The sequence below is a fragment of the Lissotriton vulgaris genome, chromosome 1_1, assembly GCF_964263255.1.
Source record: "Lissotriton vulgaris chromosome 1_1, aLisVul1.2, whole genome shotgun sequence".
Taxonomy (NCBI): domain Eukaryota; kingdom Metazoa; phylum Chordata; class Amphibia; order Caudata; family Salamandridae; genus Lissotriton; species Lissotriton vulgaris.
Window position 1 is genome coordinate 733,268,646 of NC_141685.1, and position 26,644 is coordinate 733,295,289.

Genomic DNA, 26,644 nt, shown 5'->3' on the forward strand with positions numbered 1-26,644 from the left:
CTAGCTCCTTGATCCATTGTGATCTTAGGTACCTGTTTCGAGGATTGTAAGTCAGGTACACGGAAATAGAAAAGAAGTGAAACTGAATTGCTGATAATAGTGTGTAGGTTACCTGATTAAAGTATAGTGAAAATATTATTTTTATGGGCCCAAGTGTGCACTATTTGGTAATAAAAGTTAGTTGGGTGACCTGCGCGCTCTATCACTGGTGTGGGTGGTATTGGTGATGGTATTGGTGGTGGTGGTGGTATTGGTGGTGGTATTGGTAGTGGTGGTGGTGTTGGTGGTGGTGGTGGTATTGTGGTAGTATTGGTGGTGGTGGTATTGGTGATGGTGGTGGAATTGGTGGTGGTATTGGTGGTGGTGGTGGTATAGGTGGTGGTATTGAAGGTGTTGGTATTGGTGGTGGTGGTATTGGTGGGGGTGGTATTGGTGGTAGTATTGGTAGTGGTGGTATTGGTGGTGGTGGTATTGGTGGTGGTGGTATTGGTGGTGGTGTTGGTATTGGTATTGGTGGTGGTGCTATTGGTGGTGGTGGTTGGATTGGTGATGGTGGTATTGGATTTGTGGTGGTATTGACGGTGGTGGTATTGGTGGCAGTGGTGGCATTGGTGGTGGTATTGGATTGGTGTTGGTATTGGATTGGTGGTGGTAGTATTGGTGTTGGTGGTATTGGTGGTGGTATTATTGGGGGTGGTATTGTTTTCTTTTTTTTTTGTCCTCATATATGCCACCAGTAGATATTAGCTCTAAATGGGCGTACTTCAGGCCACTGACACAAACTAACCTTTCCTGCCCTTGAGTTTGTGGATAGCCGATGAAGATTGCCCAGAGGTAAGGTCGTTTCCAGTCCTACTCCCTCTCGCGTTGTTACTTGCCACATAGGGAGGACAGGACCACTTAACCTCTGGCATAATCATTGGACTTTTGTTATTATTTCTCACACCATGTTTTTAAGGCAGACCAAAGCTTTACAGACTTTACCCCTCCACATAGCATATCTAATCTGCTCACTGCCATGATATTTCTAAGACAGTCAACACATTTTGGAGGGTGTTCTGATTTTCACTCTTTACAAATCTCCCTTCTGGCGATGACAACCACATAAAAGATAAACTGTGATATACAACTATTTATATCATAATCAGATAGAAAACCAAAGAAAACTAGTCCGGGAGTGCATATAATTGGTGATAACAGTACCTCTTCCAGGAATCCACACATCTGTCTCCAGTAACTACCTATTTCAGGGCATTCGATGAACATATGAGCATCATCTGCTGCTGGAAGCTTACATCTTGGACATGAGTACTGTACTGTTGAAATTTTTGAAAGTTTCGCCGGAGTCCAATAAGCCCTATACGCTGTAAACAGATGGTTTCTTCTCAAGTTCGATGGTTTAATAATTTTTTGAGAAATTAAGAAAGAAACTGTCCAGACTTTTAATATATCACCTGAAATCTGCACTGTAGAGGTATCCCATAACTTGATTATTTCAGCCTCTAGGTTGGCTTTGCTTCCCACTAAAATTCTATACCACTCAGCGACCTCGCCCTTCCATCCCTTCTCCCTAATTATTAATTCAAACGGAAGACTCTATTCTTCTGTATTCCAGTTCTGACTTCCCCACCAAGCAGACAGCTGGTAAAACTTAAATCTTGTAATAGTACCTTCCATTAAGCTTGATGGGGTTTCCCAACTTAATAGTGCTGAGGCATTACGAAGGTCCCCCCATTTTGTAAGGCCAGCTTTCCTCAACGGAAGAGCTAGTTGATCCATTAAGCATTCCGGAGTGCCTGGGGAGTCCCAAATTGGAGCCTGAGAGTGGTAGTAAGGGATGCCTAAGATTTTTCGCATCAGTTGCCAGTTATCTAGGGGGTGGTATTGGTGATGGTATTGGTGGTGATGGTATGGGTGGTGGTGGTATTGGTGGTGGTAATATTGGTAGTGGTGGTGGTATTGGTGGTGGTTCTGGTAGTGGTATTGCTGGTGGTGGTATTGGTGGTGGTTGTGGCATTGGTGATGTTATTGGTGGCGGTATTGGTGGTGGGGTGGTATTGGTGGTGGTGGTAGTATTGGTGGTGGTGGTAGTATTGGTGGTGGTGGTAGTATTGGTGGTGGTGGTGGTAGTATTGGTGGTGGTGGTATTGATGCACAAGTTACTACTTGTGTATTGATATATCTGTAAGAGACATTAGTTAGGGATAGATTCCTTACATTAGAATATCCCCAGGCATCAGACTGGATCCGGAAATTTTTGATTTTGCAGTACCCGTGCGCGTCAGTAGGTGGCGTCCTGCGGCTCCGCATCCGTCACTGGCGTTGTCAGCGCCAAGATGACGTCACGGAGGGTACTTAGGCACCACCCATGCACGCTGATGTCAGTTCTGTACATGAATTTGCAAGATACTGACCATTGGTGCATAAAACTAGGGGCCTAAAAGGGATGACCTTAACCCTAGTAATCAGTTCCCAGAACGGGGAGGATGGGAGGGGCGGTAAGAAATCTATCACTAACTAATGTCTCTTTCAGATATATCGTTACACAGGTGGTAACTTGTGCATTTGAAAGAGACACGTTAGTGATAGATTCCTTACCTTAGAATAGATACCCCAGCAATTCCAACCCCGGTGGTGGGTCTGCCAACAAAATGACACTAGGAAGTCACGGAGAACAGAACGGCCAAAGAAGCCGTCTCTCCGGACGTGACTGTCAAGGCAGTAATGCTTGGTAAACGTGTGCAGCAAGGCCCACGTAGCTGCCTGACAAATGTCCTGCAAGGAAACGCCACGTCCCAAGGCAGTAGTGGCTGCAGTAGCCCTGGTCGAATGGGCACGCAGTCCCACAGGAGGCTCCTTCTTGACCAAGGAGTAACATACTTTGATGCACAGAACAACCGACCGGGAGATGATCCGTTTGTGCACGGCCCGACCTTTTTTGGCACCCACGTAGCCAACAAAGACCTGATCATCCACCCGGAACTGCTGTGTATGCTGCAGATAGAATGCGAGCGCACGTTTTGGGTCCAGATGGTGGAGCCTCTCCTGCTCCCTGGAAGGATCCAGAGGCGGAAAGAAGGTAGGCAAAGTGATGGTCTGTTCGATGTGGAAGGGCGTGACAACCTTTGGCAGGAAAGAAGGACAGGTCCATAGAACCACCTTGTCCGGATGAATTGAAAGGAAAGGCGGTTTAGAAGAAAGAGCCTGGAGCTCACTCACTCTTCTGGCAGAGGTGATAGCCACCAGGAAAGCCGTCTTTAAAGTGAGAAGACGTAAGGGACAATTATGAAGGGGCTCAAAGGGAGCGCACATCAAATAATTCAAGACAAGATTCAAGTCTCACTGAGGCATTATGAAAGGCACGGGAAAAAACGTGTGTGTGTAATGCCTTTGAGGAAATGGTTAACGACCGGGGACCTAAACAGAGAAGGCTGATCAAGAAGCCGTAGAAAGGCAGAGCTGACAGAAAGATAACCTTTGAGAGTGCCCAGATCAGAGCCCTGCTGGGCCAAGGACAAAATAAACAGAAGAACCTCAGGAAGAGGGGCAGAAGGGGGATCCACAGCCTTTGCTGTGCACCATGCCACAAATTTGTTCCATCGACAGGCGTATACTGTTTTAGTGGAGGGACGCCTGGCTGCCAGAATGATATTACAGACCTCGGGAGGAAGGTCAAAAGCTGTCAACTGTCGGCGCTCAATCTCCACGCATGGAGATGGAGGCTGGACAGGTTCGGGTGGAGGACCGTCCCCCGCTGCTGCGACAGAAGATCCTCCCGAAGAGGCAGACGGATCGGGGGGATCGATGCCCAAACTGAGTAGCTCGGGATACCATACTCTTCGAGCCCTGTCCGGAGCCACAAGAATGACTTGGGCCCAGTCGCGCCTGATCTTCTTCAGCACTCTGGGCAGAAGTGGTACAGGCGGAAAGGCGTATAACAGACCGCAGCTCCACTTGAGACGAAAAGCGTCTCTGAGCAACTGCTGCCTTGGAAATCCCAACGCGCAGAACTGATGACATTGCGCGTTCTCTTCGGTGGTGAATAGATCTAACCAAGGGATCTCGCCACTGCAGAAAGAGACCTTGCACCACGTCTGAGTTCAGGCGCCATTCGTGAACCATCATGCACTGACGGCTGAGTTTGTCCGCCCTGGCGTTCAGAGAACCTGCCAGGTGTTGAACCACCAAGCTAATGCCTTGATGTTCCAGGCATGTCCAGAGGCACAGAGTCTTTTGACATAGGGTCCAGGACCCCACTCCGCCCTGCTTGTTGCAACACCACATGGCGGTGTTGTTGTCCGTGAACACCTGCACTACACTTCTCCGGGTTGCATGCAGCTCCAGAAGGTTGCTATGGAGCCGGGACTCCGCCGGAGACCAGAGGACTCTGACCAACGCCTCTCCCAAGTGGCCTCCCCATCCCAGGAGGGACGCATCCGTCACCACTGTGTGCTCTGGTTGGGGAAGGATCTGCCATTGACCCAATCGCGATTGGTGAGCCACCACTGTAATAGTTGCGCACTGCCCTCCGAGATCCGAACGTGGTCGAACAGGTTGTTATGTTATGTTATGTTATATGTTGTCTTATATAGCTCACGGCTACTCAAAAAGAGTGTCCCGGCGCTTTTATTGAGAACCTGTAGCAGAATAACACAACACAGTGATATAAAAGCAGATCAAAAGAAACAAAGAAACAGGAAAAATAGCCTAAAGGGCAAAAAGCCAGGTTTTAAGGCCCTTCCTAAAGGTAAGCAGATTAGTGGCACCGCGTAACGCCAAAGGCAAAGTGTTCCACAACTGTGGCGCCAACAGCCTAAAGGAGCGGCCTCCAATACGGGCCCTTTTTACTCGCGGGACCACCGCAAGAAACAAAGATTCAGATCTTAGAGATCGAGCTGGGTGGTAGAAGGCGAGTCTCCTTTGGAGATACTTTGCTCCCACACCATGAAGAGCATTGTAGGCCAAGGTCAAGGCCTTGAAGGCAATCCGCTCCCGGATAGGCAGCCAATGGAGCGACTGCAGAAGGCCAGCAGCACTGGCTCGCCTATTTAGGCCATAAATGGCCCTCGCGGACGCGTTCGGGACAACTTGCAGCCGCTGCAATAGATATTCCGGCCGGCCCAAATAGAGGACGTTGGAATAATCCAGTCTTGAGCCAATCAAGGCCTGCACTGTCATCTTCCTATGCTCCTCTGAGAGTAGAGGCAGAAACTTCCGGAGCATCTTGAGAAGACCAAAACATGTTCCCGTTAAACCAAGGATCTGAGATCTCAACGTCAGACCCTTGTCCATCTTGACCCCCAAGTTCTTAGCCAGCTGGGACGAACAGGACGGGGGGAACATATTATTAGACCACCATGCCTGCCAATCCGGATCCGAAGGACAGCCGAAGAAGAGTACCTCAGATTTATCTGAGTTGCACTTGAGGCTGTTCAGCTGGAACCATTTAAAAACAGCCCCAAGGCATTCCCGGATACTCTCTCCATCAAAATCTCCTCCTTTCTTGCACGAAAAGAGGAGCTGGGTGTCATCGGCATAAGATACGATCTGGGCCCCAAAGGACTCCGCCAATGCCACCAAAGGGGTCATAAAGATGTTAAAAAGAGTCGGGCTCAACACAGAACCCTGCGGAACTCCGACTCCCAGAGGCGGCACCACGGCCGAGTTTGGAGAGGCCTAGACCGTTTATTGACGACCAGCTAGAAATGATCTAAACCAGCTGAGCACCGTCCCCCTCAGACCGATCTCAGAGTCTGGCGAGAAGACCCTCATGGGGGACGGTGTCAAAGGCCGCCGACAGATCCAACATGACAAGCATGGCTTTGCCCCCGGAGTCAAGTACCTCTTTTATGGCTTCAGACACCTCCAAGAGCGCCCTGATGTTGCGCCCACTGGAACTTCAGGTCCCACTTCAGAGTCCGCATATGCTATCTGGCATGTGTCAACAGCTGGATGCAGGAGCCCATCAGGCCTAGAAGCAGCCAGAGGGTCATCCTGACCAAAAACCAGGATAGAGGCTGAAAGATCGGAATCATAGCCTAAATATCCGGGACTCGTTGCTCGGGAGGATAAACCTGAAACAAAGCTGAATACAGAACCGCTCCGATGAAGGGGCGTTTCTGAGAGGGACTCAGGTGCGACTTCGGCACGTTTATGGAGAACCCCAGCAAGTGCAGGAGGTCGGCCGTAGTTTGGAGGTGGTTGACGACTGCCTGGGGCGAGCCCGCCTTCAACAACCAGTCGTCGAGGTAGGGGAAAACTGACACCCCGGACCTGCGCAGATGAGCTGCCACCACCACCATCACTTTCGTGAACACCCGAGGGGCACTGGTAAGGCCAAAAGGGAGCACGGCAAACTGAAAATGCTCCCTGCCTACCATGAACCGCAGGTAGCGCCTGTGGGCCGGCAGGACGGGGATGTGGAAATAGGCGTCCTGCAAGTCCAACACCACCATCCAGTCTCCAGGGTCGATAGCAGTCAGGACCTGAGCCAGAATTAGCATTTGGAACTTCTCCTTCCGGAGGAAGCAATTCATGTCCCGGAGGTCCAAGATGGGGCGCAGGCCCCCCTTGTCCTTCTTGGGAACCAGAAAGTAGTGGGAATAATAACCACTCCCTACTTCCTGACTGGGAACGCACTCGATAGCCCCCTTGGCCAGGAGGGTCGTGACTTCCTGTTGGAGAAGAACCAAATGATCCCCCGACATGCAGTGTACCGAGGTGGCATGGCTGGAGGGGAGTACTGAAAGGGAAGTGCGTAACCCTGGCAGATTATCTGCAGCACCCACTTGTCTGATGTAATTTTGCACCTGTGGGGGAGATGGTGGCGGATCCTGCCACCCACTGGCGTGGGGTGTTCCCCGAAGCTCAGATTAGGAAGGTTTGGAGGCGGAGGCCGCAACCACAGCCGCGCTGAGGCTGGTTCTGCACAGGCTTGGTGGTTGGGCATGCCTGGGCGCCTCTACCTTGGCCATGAAAAGAACAAAAAACAGGAGTGGCCGGGTTTTTAGCAGAAAGACCCAAGGACCGGCGTGTTCCTCCAGGGCACTGTCAGACTTGTCGCCAAACAGGCAGGTGCCATCAAAGGGCATGTCCGCTCCACGAATGAGCTCTGGACATCAGGCGAGCACCCAGTCGAAAGCAACCAGGCGTGGCGCCGCAACGCCACAGTCTTAGAAATCGCCCTACACTATGAGTCAGCGGTGTCCAACTCACACTGAATGGCGAACTTAACCACATCCTTACCTTCAGAAATCACTTGAGAAAGGACAGCCTGCACCTCCTCAGGACACTGAGGCAACACCTGAGCAATGGCATCCCATACCGCGTGGGAGTAGCGGGCCAACAAGCAGGCGGTGTTCACCGACCGCTGCCCCAAGCTGGCCGAAGAGAACAACCGCTTCCCAAACTGGTCTGGTATTTTAGAGTCCTTATCCGGTGGGGCCGTAGGAAAGGCACTCTGCGACGTTGAGGCCTGAATGACCACGCTCTCAGGCTTAGGGTGAGTGGTCAAGCAGGCAGGGTCACCGGGCGCCGGTCAGTGGCGTCTGGCAACGTTTTTATCCACCGGGGCCCCCGTGGCAGGCCTCGACCAAGTGCCCAAGAGGACCTTTGTAAGGGCATCATTGAAAGGAAGCAACAGCTTTGACGAGGTGTACGCCGTCTGGAGCATCTGGGTGAGGAGGTTGGTCTTGAGGGCCACTGTGGGGAGGTCAAGGCTGAGGGCCTCCGCAGCCCTACGGAGTACCATTGTGTAGGAGGCACCTTTCTACATAGTAGGCGGGGGAGAGGCGAACCCTGGATCAGAGGAGACATCGAGGTCGCCTGCATCCTCCAAGTCATCCACCCAATCTTGCTCTGAGTCACACTGACGGGCAAGAGGGTCCCCGGACCCTTCCAAGTCCTCGTCCGCCTCCAGTGTAGGGGGGGTCGGTCGCGTTGGCAGAGTCGGAGCCGGAGAAGAAACGAACGGCATCTGGAATGGCACCAAGAACGGCGCCGGCCGGGGCCGGACCGGCGCCTCCTGCCAATGCGGATCCGAGGCCGGAACAAAATTGACCTGGAACCGGGGCAAGGGAGGGATAAACGGCACCCAGTGCAGCACCGAGGATGGAGCCGAGTGCGGCAATGGGGCCGGAGCCGGCAACGCTGCACCTCGTGGCGCCGGGGCCAGAGTCAACAGCGTAGGATCCTGTGGCACCAGGGCTGGAGCTGGTAGCAGAGTTGCCGGGCCAACAGGATCTGGACACGGGACCGTGGGGCCCGAAGGCGTGCCGGCGGGAGCCTGAGGCCTACAAAGGCGCTCCATGGCAGCAAGAAACTCTTGCACCTGTTCGGGAGTCGCTGATGGACCCGGGTATGGCGGGTATGCTGCGGGACTCCCAGGCCCCAGAGGAGCCGTGGGGGCAGAGCCCCTTTCCACCTCGTCCGCCTCCGAGGAGCGACCGGGGGACGTCGGAGAGCGAACGCGCTTCAACACGCTTCTTCGACTTCTTTTTATGGCGTTGCTTACCAGAATCAGAAGGGGAAGACTTGGAGCCCGAGGAGCAATGGCTCCGGTCCCGTGAGCAGTCCCGGGAACGGCCCCTAGACCCAGAGCGGCGGCGTGAGGAATGCTGGACCTCCAGTAATTTCCTACGCCGCTCCCGCAAGGCCTTGGTGGCCATGGCTCAACAGTCCCGGCAGTCCTCAGAGTCGTGGTCGGTCTCCAGGCAGTAGAGACAAAAATCACGGGGATCCGCCACCAACATATTACGGCAACATTGTACAAATAAATATATCTATCTATCTCTTCTCCAAACAGCGAAGTACTGTTTTTTTTTTGTAGTTGGATATAGGAGTAATATTTACTTTAAAGTCTCATTTACAGGCAGCTGTTATCTAGCTTTTGTAGAAGATCTATTGTGGACAGTCCCAATATTTAAAGTGGGCTTTGGGTCAATCCTTTTTCTTACCATTGGTTGGCTTTCTTGTCAATCCCATTAGCTCGCATCTTATGCAATGGCTTTCATTCCTCTACTTGTTATGTCCTCGACTTGAGCATAGCCTTTACCATCCCTTTGATTGGATGACATGTATCCTTCCGCTGCTTATATTCAGAAAAAAAAAAATTCTTTTTATTTCAGCACTCCATGTGAATGCATGCATATTTCTCCTCTCTCCCTCTTATGCTGCTTCTCCCCTCAAATCTCCGCCCCACGTTTCCATGTTGTTCTCCTCGCCCCACCATAAAGCTCATTTGTTGCTTCCCATATCCCTCCCTGTCCGGTTTATTTTTAAACGTTCCCCTAGCTCCTCTCTTGCTGCCCAGCTCCCTGCTGCTCGGCAAATCCCCCATTCCCTCCTGTCCTGTTAAGGCGCTCACCTCTCTACCCCGCCATCACTTCCAGGGCTCCTCTGCCCCTCACAATGGCGATCTATTGTAAAACTATTTTTTTTTCATGGCCCAGCGGCTCAGATTTGCTGCCAGCCAGTTCCCTTTTCTTTTCTTTTTCTCAATTTACCGCACCGTCTGGTGTCTGCTCAATTGGAACTGTAAATTTTAATTGAAAAATAAAAAAAAAGCCGCATGATGGATACTGGACATGCGCAAACATATGTCAACAGGCTGGAATGACTTGGCTTTGTTTTTGCTGATGCTGTTCCTTATAAGCACACAAGCTTTTTTCCCTTTTTTGCACAGGCAGAACAGAAGTGGCACAAAACATTGACAAAGCCAAAAGGTGCTTGTTCTTTATGTTTAATTCTAGTTCCTCCCGCAGCTTGACTACTGACACACTGGGGTGACTGCGTGGTACCTTGGCCTAAGTTCAGTTTCCCCAAATATGTGTTGGCTCCCTTTTGTGTATATGTATATCTTCACTTCTGACGCGCATCTCAAAGGCCATGGGGAAGATTTAAAGAAGCTGACACCATCACCAGCTACCTTTACTTGTTGACTGGGAAAATAAAGGACTAGGTCGTTTCCCGGGGTAATCAGCATGTACCTTTGAAAAGAATGGATGCCACAAACCACCTTGTCCCAAAAGCTTACCTCGAAGGAGACCAGGACTTCCTCTCCCTCCAGGGACTTCTTCTTGATGTTGGCATCGTGGCCAATAATGTTCATAAAATCTGTAGTCGGTGGTTGGTCTTTATTGGGGTTTTGGGGCAATGGATCACGGAAGGTTTGTAGAAAAGAAGAAACTGGTTTAGCTTTTCCCTCTGGGCCAACCTGAAGGAGAAGAGAAATAGGTACAAGAAACCACACATCACAAAACGCCAGTACCAGCTAGTGCCCAGCAACAGAGCCTCATTACAACTCAGACAACAGGCACAGAATCCCAGCAGAGGCCACAGACTCAGCAAAGAAACATCAAGGCAAAGTTGATTGATGCACCCTTTCATTGTTATTTCTGTACACAAACAAAAACATGAATAATAATCCACTGGTCGTATCGGTTGTGAATTCATTTTAACAAAATGGCTCTTTACGTTGTAAATAACCAGGCATCAAAGCTAACAGCCATGTGCTCTGGTAATCTCTAATGTCTTAAGAAAAACATCAGTACTGCCACCATGCCAAGCTATAATCCATGTCCCTGAACTCATTGAGGACAGACAAGAAATCTGTCATCTTTTTTTCCACAACAAAATGTTATTGTTGACAGCCAAAGCAAAAAGAGTGCCTCACCCGGCACCCAGAGTACACATATACGATTGCAAAGAGGAATATCAACATTTTGTGCATGAGCATAACAATGATCACACATAGAATTGGTTACAAAAACAAATACTAACAAAAGAACAAAGAACTGGGCCACATTGCTTTCACCAAAGAAATCTGACATCTTTAACGCAAAGATTAATCCATTCTGTCCAACGAAGTTCTAGCTTCTTCTGAGAATTCATGTTTTTACTTCTGCCACCCACGCTGTGTTGACAAACAATTTCCTGTATGTGCAAAACTATCAGTCTGACATTTCTTTGCATGTCACTATAGTAAGGGGCAAATTTACTAGTGTGTCACCCATTGTAGCACAGAAGCCAAAAATGCTGCACTACGTAGTGTTACAGGGAGGGAGCAGGAGAGCGCCCTATATACAGAAATATGGCGCTCACCGCCCCTGTCCCTAGCGCCGGCACGGATTTCAGCTGCCGTGCTCCAAGCACACACATTTGCGCCATAGTGCTATGGTGCGTGCCTGAGCCTACCATAGGTTTTGCACTGGAAGGTTTCCCTTCCAGGTCAAAATACTATGCCCAGACAACATTTAAAACCTTTCCTACTTTGTATGTGTGCTGTACAGTGCAGCACACATGCAAAGTCGAAAAAGAAAGGAGAAATGACAAAATGTATCCTTCTAATGCCTGGTTTCAAAAGGCTATTTTTTTTACAAAATCCTGTCTCCCATTTTTGGTAGATAGGGTTTTGCATCAAAAAGTGTGCGTAGTTGCATGGGAAAGCCCATGTAAAGCCCCCTTGACGCTAAGTAATGCCGAGCAGTGCTTTGCGCTGCTTTGTGTAACGTTTAGTTAATGTCCAGCGCAAAACAAGTTTTGCACTGGAAAGTTATTTATAAAAATTAAAATGTGCTGGTTTGGGTTACCTTTATGACGCAAAAGCCAGTTAAAAATATTAGTGAATCACCCCATAAATCTCAGTCAGTCATGTGTCTTATAACCAAAAGAATAATGCCAACACATCACTTAGAAAGAACTCCAACTATATTAGAATCTTTAAGGACCTCCTAAAAGGCACTGTATTTACTCTGTCTGCACTCCAAAGCCCTTTCAGATACCAAATCGAAGTTGCTGAGTTTTCGCCTTGACTGCGGCTCAAATTCCCGCCACGGAGCTGGAATTCTAATCAGTGTGCGGGGTTCAGACGCCACCCTCCCCAGCTCGTCCTACGCACACGCCCACCGTCACGCGCGACAGCCGGTGGCCGTCCGCAGCATCGAAGGGGTTAAAAACACACTTGGGCAGAAGGCATGTTAACATATTCCACCAGATTATACACATTTTCTTATTTGCCAAAAGCCTGTACCCATTGTTGAGTGCAGTGGCAGGGCCTATGAGAGAGCAGACTGCCCAACTGTAATCTGTTGGAGATTATCAGAAATGTTATAAAATACGCAATGATTAGCTCAAAGGAAGGAGATGGCAACCTCAAGCACGATAGGTCAAATCAAGAAGAAGTCTGCAAAATGACCCGAAATAAAGGGAGAAAAGGTAAGAGAGAAATGCTTAGGAAAGAGGGGGTAGTAGAACCACAGCGCAGAAGGCCACAGTGAAACTCCAAACAGAGCTGTGTATAAACAATTTGAGTATTTACAATGTCTGCTGCAAAAGATGGAGGAATCAAATGGGAGTGATTTCAAACGAGGAGGTGTTTGAGTGACGGGTTGTTTGGATAGCAGATCAACATTTCAAATGAGATCATTCTGGAAGGTAGCAAGGATAGAGATGGCTGAAACAGAGCAGGGATTACATTAGGGCAGTGGTGGTTGCTACTTAACGGGGCGGGTCCTGGAGGTGGGAATAAAAAAAAAAACATTGTAAACACACTTCCTCCCTTGCATTCACCGCATCTCATTCCTCTTCGCCCGCTTCCAGGACTCCAGGACTCCAGGGGCAGGAACAGGAAGCACCCAGGCTTCCAGACTCCCCTAGACAATCACAACGGCGCTGATAGCAGCGTTGTGATTGGTCTGAGCGCCCTGGTTCAGTGCTCAGAGCGGGACTGGGAGGCTGGGCATGTTCTCCGCCAGGCTGAACAATACAGCTTGGTGGAGAGCATTCAAAATGGGCATGACTGTCTGGCAGGCCCAAAACGGCCGGCCAAACCGTCATGAGCATCTACAAAAGGCTCACCACTCCTCCCCCCTGCTCCTATCACAGCCAGCATCGCCCCCAACCTGCTGAGCAACTAGGAAAAATAAAATGATGATAACAATGCGTTATTTAATCTTTTCCTTTTTTACCTGCTCTAGAGCAGTGGGGCAACGCTCCTCCGCCTTAGCGGAGGAGCCTCCCCTGCATTAGGGGGAACTGTGAAGAATCTATGTGACACGGGAGTTGAACAGGGCCTCAGACTAGTTCATTGGTTGAAATTAATTCGGTTGCGGAGAGAGACTCAGGAGCTTATTTATGAGAGGGTTGCGTCACGATTGTACCACGCAACGTGGTACATGCATGACACAAACCTCTAAACAAGATTTTTGAAGCTATGCAAAGCCACTTTGCGTGCCTTTTAGTTGTTTCAAACATTTGGAGTAACGCTGCGCAAATCTCAGCATTGCGTTACTCTGCCCTGGGTAAGCTTTCCATGGGCATTGTGTGGGTCTTACCACACAAATCCCATGGATTTTGACGCATTCCCAGATTTACAAGAACTTGCAAACCTGGGGATGCGCCCAAATCTTACACCTTCCAAGGGGAGGCATAACGAGGGAAACAATCCTGCATGTAACACATGGTGCAAGGGTGACTGTGTTGGCACTAGGCTGCCAAAAGGGCGCCAGCACAAGGGAAAGGACAGGAATGTGCCGCATTGACTTAAATACAGTGCATTCTTGCCCTTTACCTGTCATCCACTGCAGCAAGGTGCCCTGCTGCGCTGCATCAAATGCTCATAAATTAGCTCCTGAGCTTGGAGGGTCAAATCAAAAATCACATCTTCCAACACAAGGCCGTCTTAAAATTAAATGAACTGCGATTTGCAATCTGAGGCACCTAATTCTCACCCAACTCACAGCCCTAAAAGAAAAGGTTTCTACTGCATTGGATCTTTCATATATTCATGTCTGAATCGTTCCTTGTCCTCAGGCTGCCAATCCTCAGTGTTTTTAAACAACAGAAAAACAGTGTTTAAATGACCAAAGGCCTCAACAACAGTGTTTGTTTAGTAGCACCGTTGCCTTCGGTGAAGGAACCCCACTTTAGCCAATGAGGTGCAAGTGCTGAGTTTGCCTACTCCCCCTAGATGTTCACATAGCTCAGATTTCAATTGCACATCTTGTGTGAGGGAGTGCACGACCTGTGTCAGACCTGAACCACTGCACAAAAATCCAGTACTACTGATATCCAGTCAGAGTTGCTTTCCAAGTCGTTATCAACCAAATCTCAATCGTCGACGAGAAAGATGTTGTCGATGGGCACTTCATCATCATTGATTATTCCTGTGGTGACCATCAGCTCTCCGTTCTGTTGATACCATCTGTAGGAGAGTAGGGTCTGCAATCCTATGGTCACCCCCGATTTTTGCTTTTTGCTTCACTGGTTTACGACTTTCCCTGGCTGTGGGCCTGCTAATCAGACCCACAGCCTCGCTGTTCTCTCTCTAAATTGACAACCATTAACCTTAGGTGCATTTAACAATTGGTACTGGGCCACCTTATCAGTCCCTGTACAGCATACCTTAGGTATTCAGAGCATAGGTGTACCCAGGGCCTACCAGGGGCTGAAGCATGTATTATGCCACCCCTGGCTGGCCATCTAAACAGACACAACTGGCTGCACGACAGCTGGGGCAAGGTGGTGTAATCACCCTTTGCTTTAGATATAGTTCCCTATGTCTAAACCTAAAATGGACACATATATTCCTATCAGTCACTCCTATGGCAGGCCTTATCAATCCTGAAGGCAGAGTGCTTGGGATTATGTGAGATGGTGCTCTGGCATGAGCTGAGCCCGTTTGCAGCTTGCGGAACCAAGTCCTAATAGCTGTTCCATGATAACGCTATACCATATACTCTTAAGTGCATTATGAACCTCGCGGTCAAATGCTAACTCTGGCATAGCATTATCAAAACATGTCGAGTAAGGTGTCATATGAATTGGAATACTACCCCCTCGCCAATTCTGGCGACGGGGGTAGCATTCCACCCTTCTAGAGGGACACGACATGTATGTAATTGTGAACCCCGGTTAAAGTTAACTCGAGCCTCAGCATCACAAAATGGATGCTGCCACCAAAGACACAAGTCTGACCTCCTGCTGCTGGGAGTTCTTCCAGTGAGGGAGGCTTGGACAAAGGGTTTCCTGCCTTGGTAGGTGCTAGCACCACCCCAGACAGGATTTTGTGTATTAGGTAGGACAGGGCTCAAAGGAATGAGACATGCCTGGGGCACACAAGGTGTCCCTGTGCATACACCGGTCTAAACCAGTTCCTGGGGCACTCCAGCCCCAGAGCTGGCGCAAGACCGGACAAAGGATAGGGGGTGTAACCACCCCCCTTCCTGGTCCCCCCCAGAGGAGGGACCTAGTCGTAGTGCAGCCCCCTTTAGCGGAATAAAGGTAGGAGCTGGTCCCATTCCCCTTTAGATTAATCTTAACAACTTCCACGAAGAACTTTTGACCTTCGCCCTCCTGAACATCAGAAGACTGAAGAATCTCTCCTATGGTCAGGGAGTGACCATCCTGCTTCGCAGGCACCATCAAGCTCTTGTGCGGTTTGCTGCAAGTCCTTCCTCCCTGGAACCAGACGACCCAGCTCGATGAGACCCGGACCTCCAGACTCCTCTGACCTCTACCCACATCCACAGCACAGCTGGGACCCGTGGGTGCGACGAGCAACTTGGAGACGGCCATCTTGAAGAAACCTGCACAGCGCTTCCAGCACGACCGCCGAGGGATCCTCGAGTGAGTGCACCGGGGTCTGAGAAGCCCCACACCGACGCAGCTCCTGCACCAAAGACCAGCCCCCCAGCATCCACGTGATCTGCGTGGGGCCCTTTTGCCTGGTTGCTGCTTTTCCTGTTGTCTGGTCCCTTGCCGGCTGGCTAGTGACCTCTGAGACGACGACCCGAAGATTTCAACACTGCTGGTCTGGTCCCCCAGACTGGCCCTTGCTTCCTTGTAAAAGAGAAGCACCCCGGACCCTCCTGGTCCGCACCAGACGCCATCTTTGTTCCACCGCGTGGCTTGCACTTGCCAAGGCCTGTTGACCAGATCAACGATCCAACGCCGCCAACAGCAGCAGACTACGTGGGACAGCTCGTGCCTCCAGCCTGGTTGTAGAGAACAGCTCCTGGTCCGCGCAGCTACAGAGAGAAGTGTCCCTTCTTCCATCTGAACGCGGCAACAGCATCTGGTTCCCTCCTGGTTCCAACACCGTCACTGGCTAGTGACCGAGACTCTGTCGCCTTCCCTTTCAGGACTTCTTCTTATAAGTTCCATCCTTGGAACCACCGGACTCCTCCACCTGGCCGCCTGCCAGCAACTACTCGTTTCAGGCATCACCGGGATCAACGCAGCAAACCCGACACAACTTCAGCCCTATGCACCCGCAGCCTGTGGGTTAGGTAACTAAAGCTTCTAGGTGCTGAAGTCCGTGTTCACTATCCTAGTGTTCAGGTCCACTGTTGTTTTCCCTCCATCCAGCCGGGTTCGTCCGGAATCCGTAACTTTGTAAACTGTAGCATCCATAGACGTTGGTACGCATCCCGCGTGAGAGTTTCCACTCTGCACGTGAGTCCCGTGGGCCTCCTGCTCCTTACTTACCTAGTTTGCAGCGTAGTCCCAGCGATCCTCCAGCCTCTGGATCTCCTTACAGTATTTTCTTTCCTCGCATTCCATTGTTTCAAGTATATGGTTTGTCGTGCCCCTAAGGCACTCGTGTAAATATTGTGGTAACTCGTATTTCATCCTTAGTATTGTCATGTGCTTAGCCCTCTGATCTCATAACAAGTTCAGAGGTGTATGTTAGTTAATAAATAACTTGTTTATTTTCATAACAACCTGTGTTGTGTCCTTTCATTTGGTATTCAAGGGGTTATATGTGGTAAAACAGCTGGCTTCACATGCCAAAAGAGTTTAGCCTAAAGACTGCTCTTGTCCACGCTACTAGGATAGCTGGTCTATAAGGTTGACTTTACAACCAATCACCATAAGGGTCGTTTGGACTGATACAAGGTGATCACTAGAACTAGTGAGCATCATATATCAGGCCAACTTCTTACATTGGTGTGCAGCGGTTGGGATTTGAGCTTGCTGTTGTTTTTACCAAATATAATCTTGAGATATCATTTGAAAGATCACATAAGGTACCATAGGTACATATAACAAGCTTAGAAATACTCTTAGTTGTACTGAACCAGCTGCTGTAGTAGAAAGGGAGTAGCACACCCTGACTACAACTCTTAGCAAGGGATCAGCAGGAAAACCCATAGTGTAGGTAAGTGCACCACTTACACCTCACTAGAAAAGCATGTCTACCACAGGAGGGAACGCAGAGGCTCCCCTTGTGGTTGATGACCCTCCACAGGTCGCTTCCAGATATGCAGCCCTTAGCTTCCAGGAGATGAGACAATTGTGTACCTCCAGGAAACTAAAACAGGGTTCTAACCCTACAATTCCTTTTCTGATAGGTCTCTTAGAGACATTTGATGCCAGAGGGGCTTCTAATCCAGGCCCATCTGACCCTACAGAGGGAAAAGTACTCCCAGTAGAGGAGGACTCCAATCGACCTGAAACTGATGAAGTGGAGGAAGATGGAGACTCATCTGATGGAGAGGTACACCATGGTCAGGGAGGAGTCAGCAGACTTACCAGGGCCAACTTAAGCATACATGAGAATGGAACTGGGGCACCCCCAGGCCCACTCTCAGGCAGGCTTAACCTTGGGAATAGACGAGTTAGTTCTCTCTCCAGAGGCTCTAACAGATCTATTCACACCCATGTCTCTCAGGCATCTTCTCAGAGAGGGATGACATCCCCCAGAGAAGAGAGCATGAAGCTAAGATGAGGGAAGTCCATCTGAGGATTGAAAGGGAAGAACTTGCCCTTGCCAAAGAAAGACTTGCCTTTGCCAGAGAGCAGAAATTGAGTGGGACAGACCCCACTGGTGGCAGCATTATCCCTAGAGATAAAGACAGGAGTTTTGATACTAGACACCTGAGCAAAATAGTGCCCCCCTTTAAGCAAGGGGATGACATCCACAAATGGATGACTGCTCTGGAGAGGGCCTGCACTGTCCAGTGCATCCCCCAGAGTCAGTGGGCAGCTATACTGTGGCTCTCCTTTGAAGGTAAAGGTAGAGATAAGCTCCTCACTACTAGAGCTGAGGATGCTAACAATTACCAAGTCCTGAAGAATACACTGATTGATGAGTTCGGCTTAACAACTGAGCAGTACAGGTTGCTGTTCAGAGACACCCAGAAAATTCAGTCTCAGGATTGGGCTGACTTTGTTGATTGTGCCACTAAGGCTTTTGAAGGCTGGTTACTGGGAAGTAAAGTTACTGATTACACAGGATTGTATAATCTAATTATGAGAGAACAAATCTTAAGTAATTGTCAAAATCAGTTGTTGCATCAGCACCTTATTGACTCAGATCTGACCTCTCCCCAAGAATGGGGAAAGAAGGCAGACAGATGGGTCAGGACAAGGGTCAAGCAGCAGATCCAGAAACCAGGGCGGTGGCCAGAAGAAAGCAGACCAGAAGGGTAATGAGAATAAGCAAAATTACCAGAAGTCTTCAACAGGGCCCCAACAATCTAAAGAGGGTGGGTCCCAGAATTCCCACAAGAAGAAGAATGATGGTCAGAGGAAACCATTGTGCCAGTACTGTAAAAGTAAAACTCACTGGTTTAGTGAGTGCACCAAGAAAGGCCAAGCTTCTACCACTACTGCCCCTAAGGCACCTGCAACCCCTAGTTCAGTTAGTAGTGGTAGTGTTCCTCCAAAAGCTATAGTGGGGTTAACATTGGTATCTGAGGCAGGCTCTGAACTAGTCAGAGTACCTACCCAGGCTGTTCTTGTTTGTACTGGGGACATGGATTTGACCCCTACAAAAAGTCCCAGTACTCTGGGCAAGTACAGGCAGACGCCTTTAATAAATGGAAAAATGGCTCAGGCCTACAAGGACACCTGTGCCAGTGTCACTATGGTGACACCAGCATTTGTGGACCCTGGTCAGGTAATACTAGGTTCAGACTACCTAGTGACCAATGCTAGCAATGTCACTACCAACCATAGTATGGCACTTGTTAATTTCTCCTGGGGAGGGGTAAATGGCCTCAAAAGGATTGTTGTTAGTTCAGACCTCCCAGTGGACTGTCTTTTGGGCAATGATTTGGAATCCTCCTTATGGTCAGATGTGGAGTATAGGACTCATGTGGAAATGTTAGGTTTGTCAGCACATGTCCTTGCTGTGACTAGGTCACAGGCCAAAAATTGCCCAGCTGAACAAGTGCTGGATCCTGGAACAATGGACCAGACAATAACCAAGAGTAAGAGCAGTAGGGTAGGCAGTGCCTTCCCCCGTGCCTCAGGTAGAGGTTCAGCCCTCACAGGAGGCTGACCTACAGACCCCAGAAGGAACTGACCTAGAGGGGGAACTTGAACCTGACCAGGTTGAGTTTCTTGGGACAGGGGGACCTTCCAGGGCAGACTTGAGGCAGGCACAATTAGACTGTTCATCTCTTGAACCCCTCAGACAGCAGGCTGCTGCTGAGGCTGCAGGGAACGCCACAGGTACCCACAAGGTGTACTGGGATGATGGACTCCTTTACTCTGAGGCAAGAGACCCCAAGCCTGGTACTACCAGGAGGCTGGTCATCCCCTTGTCTCTGAGTGGTTTCCTTATTACCTTGGCCCATGAGATTTCCCTGGCAGGTCACTTAGGCCAGAACAAGACTTGGGAAAGACTTGTCTCACACTTTCACTGGCCTCATGTGTCTGAGGACACCAAAGACTTTTGTCGTTCATGTGTCACCTGCCAAGCCAGTGGGAAATCAGGTGGCACAACAAAGGCCCCCCTTATACCACTACCTATGGTGGGGGTACCCTTTGAAAGGGTGGGGATTGACATTGTTGGACCAATGGACCCCCCAGCAGCATCTGGGCACAGATTTATACTGGTGATAGTGGATCATGCCACCAGGTACCCAGAGGCTATTCCCCTTAGGACCACTACAGCTCCTGTTGTGGCCAAGGCCCTGCTTGCAGTTTTTACTAGAGTGGGGTTTTCTAAGGAGGTCATCTCTGACAGAGGTGCAAACTTCATGTCAGGATACTTGACTGCCATGTGGAAAGAGTGTGGAGTAAATTACAAATTTGTGGTTAGTGACACCTAACGTAGATGTCAACTCCCTGAGCACAACCTTAGAGAAACAAACAATGTTTCTATATCATGTAATCCAAATGTCGCCAAAAGAATTGAACCAAAATTGTTGTTGTTTATCTCATGTTTAATTCACACGAATTTCATCAATATCCATGAAGTTTCATAGTATATGTGTATCCAAAATCAATAAATGGTGATAGTATCCCAATGCATTTCGGACACATGGTCCTTCGTCAGGGGAATCCTAAACAAAATGAAAATGAGGCAATCTAAGTATAATTCACCGGGTAGCAAGTTTCAAACAATTCAAATAATTTAATTCAAATCATGTTCTAACGGTTATGCATGTCTATTGTCTATGGTACTGTTTAGTGAATGCAGCGTAAGCCCAAAAACGTGTATTAAGTGAAGTGGATCCCACTGTCCATGCTCGTGTAACACAGATAAAACAAGCCCAGCTTGCGATGTACATAAGACGCTAAACCAAATGCGTTCGATGAAGGGAGAAAAATAGAGCGGTCACCGTGAACGGAAGATAGTCTCAGTGATGAAAAACACTCCACGTTATAGCCCAAGTTAAAAACGCAAATAATAAAGTGTTGGCATTTTACAAAGAATTGGAAGCGAGCAAGAAAAGCGTCTAAAGCGGTCGCCGTAAGTGAGAGAAAGTCTCCGTGATAAAGAGGTCTGCGTGTGAAAACCCAAGTAGAAAACGTAAATAATCAAGTAAAGGCACTTACAAGAAATTCGAAGCGGGATTGCGAGTCTAACCAGTGCGCCCTTCGCCATGTAGTGTGCAACCAGCGTTCAATGTGTGCGGAAGTGGATAAGAAGCAAGCGGCATGCATAGAAAGAGGACTGTGTATGGGCGGCCATGTTAGAGTGGTGAAACGGAAACCCGTGGACAAAAGTAAACAAAAAACTAACAGTTAGTTGGTAATACAAAAAATGAAAAACGGAATGTGAAAGTGCATAAGATTGGAGAAAAGAAAGTTATAGTGACTGTATGATGGTGTAACAATGAGCAGGTACTACAAATCTATGCAGTGGATAGTTGCATATAAGGGGAAGTATAAAACGGAGAAACGAAGTGCATAGAATTAGGAAAGAAGAAGATTGAAGCAATTGCATGATGGTGTACCAATAGACAGATAAAGAAAATCTATACATATCATAACCATATTTACACAAAAATAGAAGGAGACTCCTATAGGTAACATTGAAATTCCATCCGATCATTGAGACCAGAAGGTTTCATTGATTGAAGGAATTTGATCCAATGGTTTTCACGCTGTAATAAAAAATTGTTATTGTCTCTGTCGTCTCGCTTATTAACCACCTCCACTGCAGCAAACCTGAGCTGACTGATGTTGTGTCTGCTGTCCTTAAAATGTACAGCCAGGTTAGATTTCATATTGACAGTCCTTATATTGCTCTTATGTTCATTTATTCTCTGTTTCAATTTACGTGTGGTTTTTCCAGTATATATCAGCCCGCAGGGGCATTTCACAATATATACCACATTCTCAGTGTCACAAGTGGCATTCAATTTCAATTTGATGTGAGTTCCTTTCATAGGATGTTTAATCACCGGACCTTTAATCATGTTGTTACAATTTTGACAGTTAAGGCAAGGTTGGTTGCCTTTGTATTTGATCGTCGATGTAGATTTGGGTTTCTTTATGAGCTCCTTGAGGTTGTTGCCTCTTTTGTAGGCAAACAGTGGTTGCTCACTGAAAATACCATTGAAATCCTGTTCTCCACAGATAATGGGCCAATGTTTCAAAATGGCAGTTTTGTATGCCCTTGACGACGCAGAATATTTAGATACGACCACCGGTCTATTTTTGTTGTCCTTAGGTTTAGTGGTTAGGGCTTCCTGCCGTGTGGTACTGTCACAACGTTCTTTTGCATGAACCAAGATGGGTCGTGGATATCCTCTCTTTGCAAAGCGTTCCAACATGTTGGTAGCTTGTTCCTCATACTTGGTGGTGTCAGATGTGATACGTTTCACACGTAGTAATTGCGAAAATGGCAGATGATTTTTCAATGGTTTTTGGTGAAAAGAACTGTAGTGCAAAATGTTGTTTTTGTCGGTTGTTTTCCTATAAAGATCAGTTTCTAGGTGATCTTGAGATCTTGTCACTCTCACATCCAGGAAGGTGATTGATTGTTGACTCATTTCAGATGTAAATTGAATGCGGTTGTTAATCAGGTTGAGATCAGTGACTGCTTTGTGTAAGGAATTGTAGTCTCCTCGCCATAGGACGAAGATATCGTCTATGTAACGCAGGAATGCCATGGCATGTGTGATCCAAGGTGTCTGGTTCAGGATATTGTTGTTCTCAAAGTATATCATGAATGCATTAGCATAGACAGGTGCCGCACAATTTCCCATGGAAGTCCCGGACAACTGTGCATAGAATTGGTCATCCCAAGAAAAATAACTCTGGTAAAGGGTGAAATGCGTGAGTTGCATTAGGAAAATTTGCAGATCTTGTGAAAGGTCAGAGTGTACCAAAATGTTCTCGATTGCTTCCATGCCCAAGTCATGAGGGATGCTCGTGTATAAAGATTTCACATCTATTGAACACAACCAGATAGTTTCATCTTCTCCAAACCTGATCCCGTTGAGAATCTGTAAGAAGTGGGTGGTATCCTTTATTGATTGTTGGATTAGCGGCTGAAGATATCTGTCAATGAATTTGCCCGTGTTTTCATGGATGCTTCCACGTGTAGACACAATAGGTCTAAAAGGGGGCTGGGTAACGCTCTTATGAACCTTGGGTAGCATATACATGCTTGGTGTGCTAGGGTTGATCGGTGTCAAGAATCTCCTGGTTTTAGGTTCAATAGTTCCGTTCTCTTCTGCCATGGTTAAAATGTTCATCAACACTTCTTTGTAGCTGTTGGTAGGGTTGGAATGAATTAGATCATAGGTGCTCTTATCTGAAAGGTGTTCTCGAACCTGTTCTTTGTAAAATGTAGTGTCCATGAGGACCAGCGCGCCCCCTTTGTCAGCGGTTTGGTATGTGATATCGACCTTTTTGGCTAAGTTGTTGAGCAATGAGTATTCTTTTTTGGTTAAGTTCAGGTGTTTGTTCTTCCTGGTATAGTTGATGTTGTTGATGTCATTCTTTACTAAGCTTTCAAAAATATCAAAGGATTTGTGACTTGTGGGTGCCATGTATGTACTTCTGGCCCGTAATCCCCTCAATTGGTCTTCCTGTTCCTTGTTTTGTGGAGGAGAGATGCTCTCAAAAAGTGCCTTAAACGTAGGTTACGCATGAATTTAAACAAGCTAATTTCCAGCTCAAGCTCGTTGGTATGGCTAGTGGGAATAAATGACGTACCTTTTTGTAGTACATTGACTTCTTGCTTTGTTAGGGTATATGAGGATATGTTGATGATTAAGTTGTCTTCTTCTTTGGTTTGTCCACTCTCTGATTCAATGTTGTGCTTCTCAACTCCCTCTCTCTCTCGCTCTCTTTCTCTTTTTCTTTTTCCTTTGACCTGGCTCCTCCTGGGTCGTCTCTTTCTCCCGGGCCTTCCCCTAAAAAAGGAACCGTGGAGAGAGTGGAGGTTTCTGTGCTGGTTGAAGGTTTTTGTAGGTTGACTCTTCTTTGATCAGTGCGTAATTCTTCCTCTGAAGATGACGTCTCAGTCGTGGTGTTGGTGCTGGTTTTTGGTGGTTTGTTCTGTCGCCTTCTGGCATATACCTCAGCCCAAGAGTACACTTCCCCCAGTTTATAATCTATAGTATCTCTTCGATACTTGCGTAATTTCCGTTCATTTATCTCCCTAGTGTGTTTGTCCAATTGGACGGTGATGTCCTCCAGTATCTTGGACCATTTTTCATCACTGAGACTATCTTCCGTTCACGGTGACCGCTCTATTTTTCTCCCTTCATCGAACGCATTTGGTTTAGCGTCTTATGTACATCGCAAGCTGGGCTTGTTTTATCTGTGTTACACGAGCATGGACAGTGGTATCCACTTCACTTAATACACGTTTTTGGGCTTACGCTGCATTCACTAAACAGTAGCATAGACAATAGACATGCATAACCGTTAGAACATGATTTGAATTGAATTATTTGAATTGTTTGAAACTTGCTACCCGGTGAATTATACTTAGATTGCCTCATTTTCATTTTGTTTAGGATTCCCCTGACGAAGGACCATGTGTCCGAAATGCATTGGGATACTATCACCATTTATTGATTTTGGATACACATATACTATGGAACTTCATGGATATTGATGAAATTCGTGTGAATTAAACATGAGATAAACAACAACAATTTTGGTTCAATTCTTTTGGAGACATTTGGATTACATGATATAGAAACATTGTTTGTTTCTCTAAGGTTGTGCTCAGGGAGTTGACATCTACGTTAGGTGTCACTAACCACAAATTGGATTCCCACACCTTCTTTGTCAGGGGGTGATATCTCTGATGCACACCACAACCTGCTTACCTTAATTTCACTGAGGAGTGCGTGACCCACACCTGAACATTAAATTACAAATTTACCACACCCTATCATCCACAGGGCAATGGGCTTGTGGAGAGATTCAACAAGACCCTAAAAGGGATGATAAGAGGACTACCAGAAAAGCTTAGGCGAAGATGGGACATCCTTTTACCCTGCCTTCTGTTTGCTTACAGAGAGGTCCCACAGAAGGGGGTTGGCTTCAGCCCTTTAGAACTTCTATTTGAGTATCCTGTAAGAGGACCCCTATGTCTGGTGAAGGAAGGATGGGAGTTACCTCTCAAAAAGCCTAAACTTGACATAGTGGACTATGTACTTGGTCTCCGCTCCAGGATGGCAGAGTACATGGAGAAGGCATCTAAAAACCTGGAGGCCAGCCAAGAACTTCAAAAAGCTTGGCATGACCAAAAGGCTGCCCTGACTGTGTATCACCCAGGGCAGAAGGTGTGGGTGTTGGAGCCAGTGGCCCCAGCAGCTCTCCAAGACAAATGGGCTGGACCCTACACCATTATTGAGCAGAAGGGAGAGGTCACCTACCTGGTGGACCTTGAAACTCCCAGGAGCCCTCACAGAGTACTTCATGTGAACAGGCTCAAGGCATTTGTTGACAGGGAGGACATGAGCTTGCTCATGGCCACAGATAAGGGACAGGAGGAAGAGAGTGACCCTCTCCCAGACCTGCTCACTCAGAACCCTGATGATGGGTCAGTAGATGGTGTGGTCTTTTCTGACAGCCTCTCTGAACATCAGCAAAAGGATTGCAAACAGGTTCTTCAATCCTTTAGACAAATGTTCTCTCTGACACCCAGTCAGACAAACTGGTGCACCCATGAGGTGGACACTGGTGACAGTCTGCCTATAAAGAGTAAAATCTACAGGCAACCTGACCACGTCAGGGACTGCATAAAACAAGAAGTACAAAAGATGTTGGAATTGGGAGTCATTGAACCCTCAGAGAGCCCTTGGGCTAGTCCTGTAGTTCTAGTGCCTAAACCTCACACCCAGGATGGTAAGAGAGAGATGAGGTTTTGCGTAGATTACAGGGGTCTCAATGCTGTCACTAAGGCAGATGTCCATCCAATACCAAGAGCAGATGAACTCATAGATAAATTGGCTTCTGCCAAATTCTTGAGTACATTTGACCTGACAGCTGGTTATTGGCAAATCAGGTTAGCTGAGGATGCCAAGGCCAAAACAGCATTTTCTACCCCAGGAGGTCATTACCAATTTGTGGTGATGCCCTTTGGTTTGAAAAATGCACCTGCCACGTTTCAAAGGTTGGTGAATCAAGTTCTCTCTGGGCTGGATGACTTCTGTACAGCATATCTAGATGATATTGCTGTCTTTAGCTCCACCTGGGAGGATCACCTGATCCACCTGAGGAAAGTTTTGGAGGCCCTGCAAAAGGCAGGTCTCACTATCAAGGCTACCAAGTGCCAGATAGGGCAGAGTCAAGTTGTATACTTGGGCCACCTTGTAGGTGGAGGCCAAGTTCAACCTTTGGAGAGCAAGATACAGGCCATAAAGGACTGGGCTCCTCCAACCACCCAGACACAGGTCAGAGCTTTCTTGGGCCTGTCTGGTTACTATAGGAAATTTTTCAGAAATTATGGAACAATTGTGACTCCACTTAATGACCAGACAAGTAAGAAAATGCCAAAGAAAGTTCAGTGGACAGTTAGCTGTCAAAAGGCATTTGATGACCTAAAGCAGGCCATGTGCACTGCACCTATTCTCAAGAGTCCAGACTACTCCAAACATTTCATTGTCCAAACAGATGCTTCTGAGTTGGGTGTGGGAGCTGTTCTATCTCAACTGAATATTGATGGTCATGACCAGCCCATTGCTTTTATAAGTAGAAGGCTGACCCCTAGAGAGAAACGTTGGTCAGCTATTGAGAGGGAGGCCTTTGCTGTGGTTTGGGCCCTGAAGAAGTTGAGGCCATACTTGTTTGGCACTCACTTCAAGATTCAGACCGACCATAAGCCCCTCTTATGGCTAAATCAAATGAAGGGTGAAAACCCCAAACTTCTTAGGTGGTCCATTTCCCTACAGGGGATGGACTTACAGTGGAGCACAGACCAGGGACTGACTATGGC

General features: G+C 47.9%; 1 protein-coding gene across 1 annotated transcript in view; it reads right to left on the reverse strand.

The window, feature by feature from the left end:
* Window positions 1-26,644, reverse strand: part of AXDND1 (axonemal dynein light chain domain containing 1) — a 570,869-nt gene that overhangs the window by 114,770 nt on the left and 429,455 nt on the right. Inside the window, exon 23 of the mRNA XM_086955354.1 lies at window positions 10,034-10,213. Coding sequence (XP_086811480.1) covers window positions 10,034-10,213 — 180 coding nt within the window. The remainder of the gene's footprint in view (window positions 1-10,033; window positions 10,214-26,644) is intronic.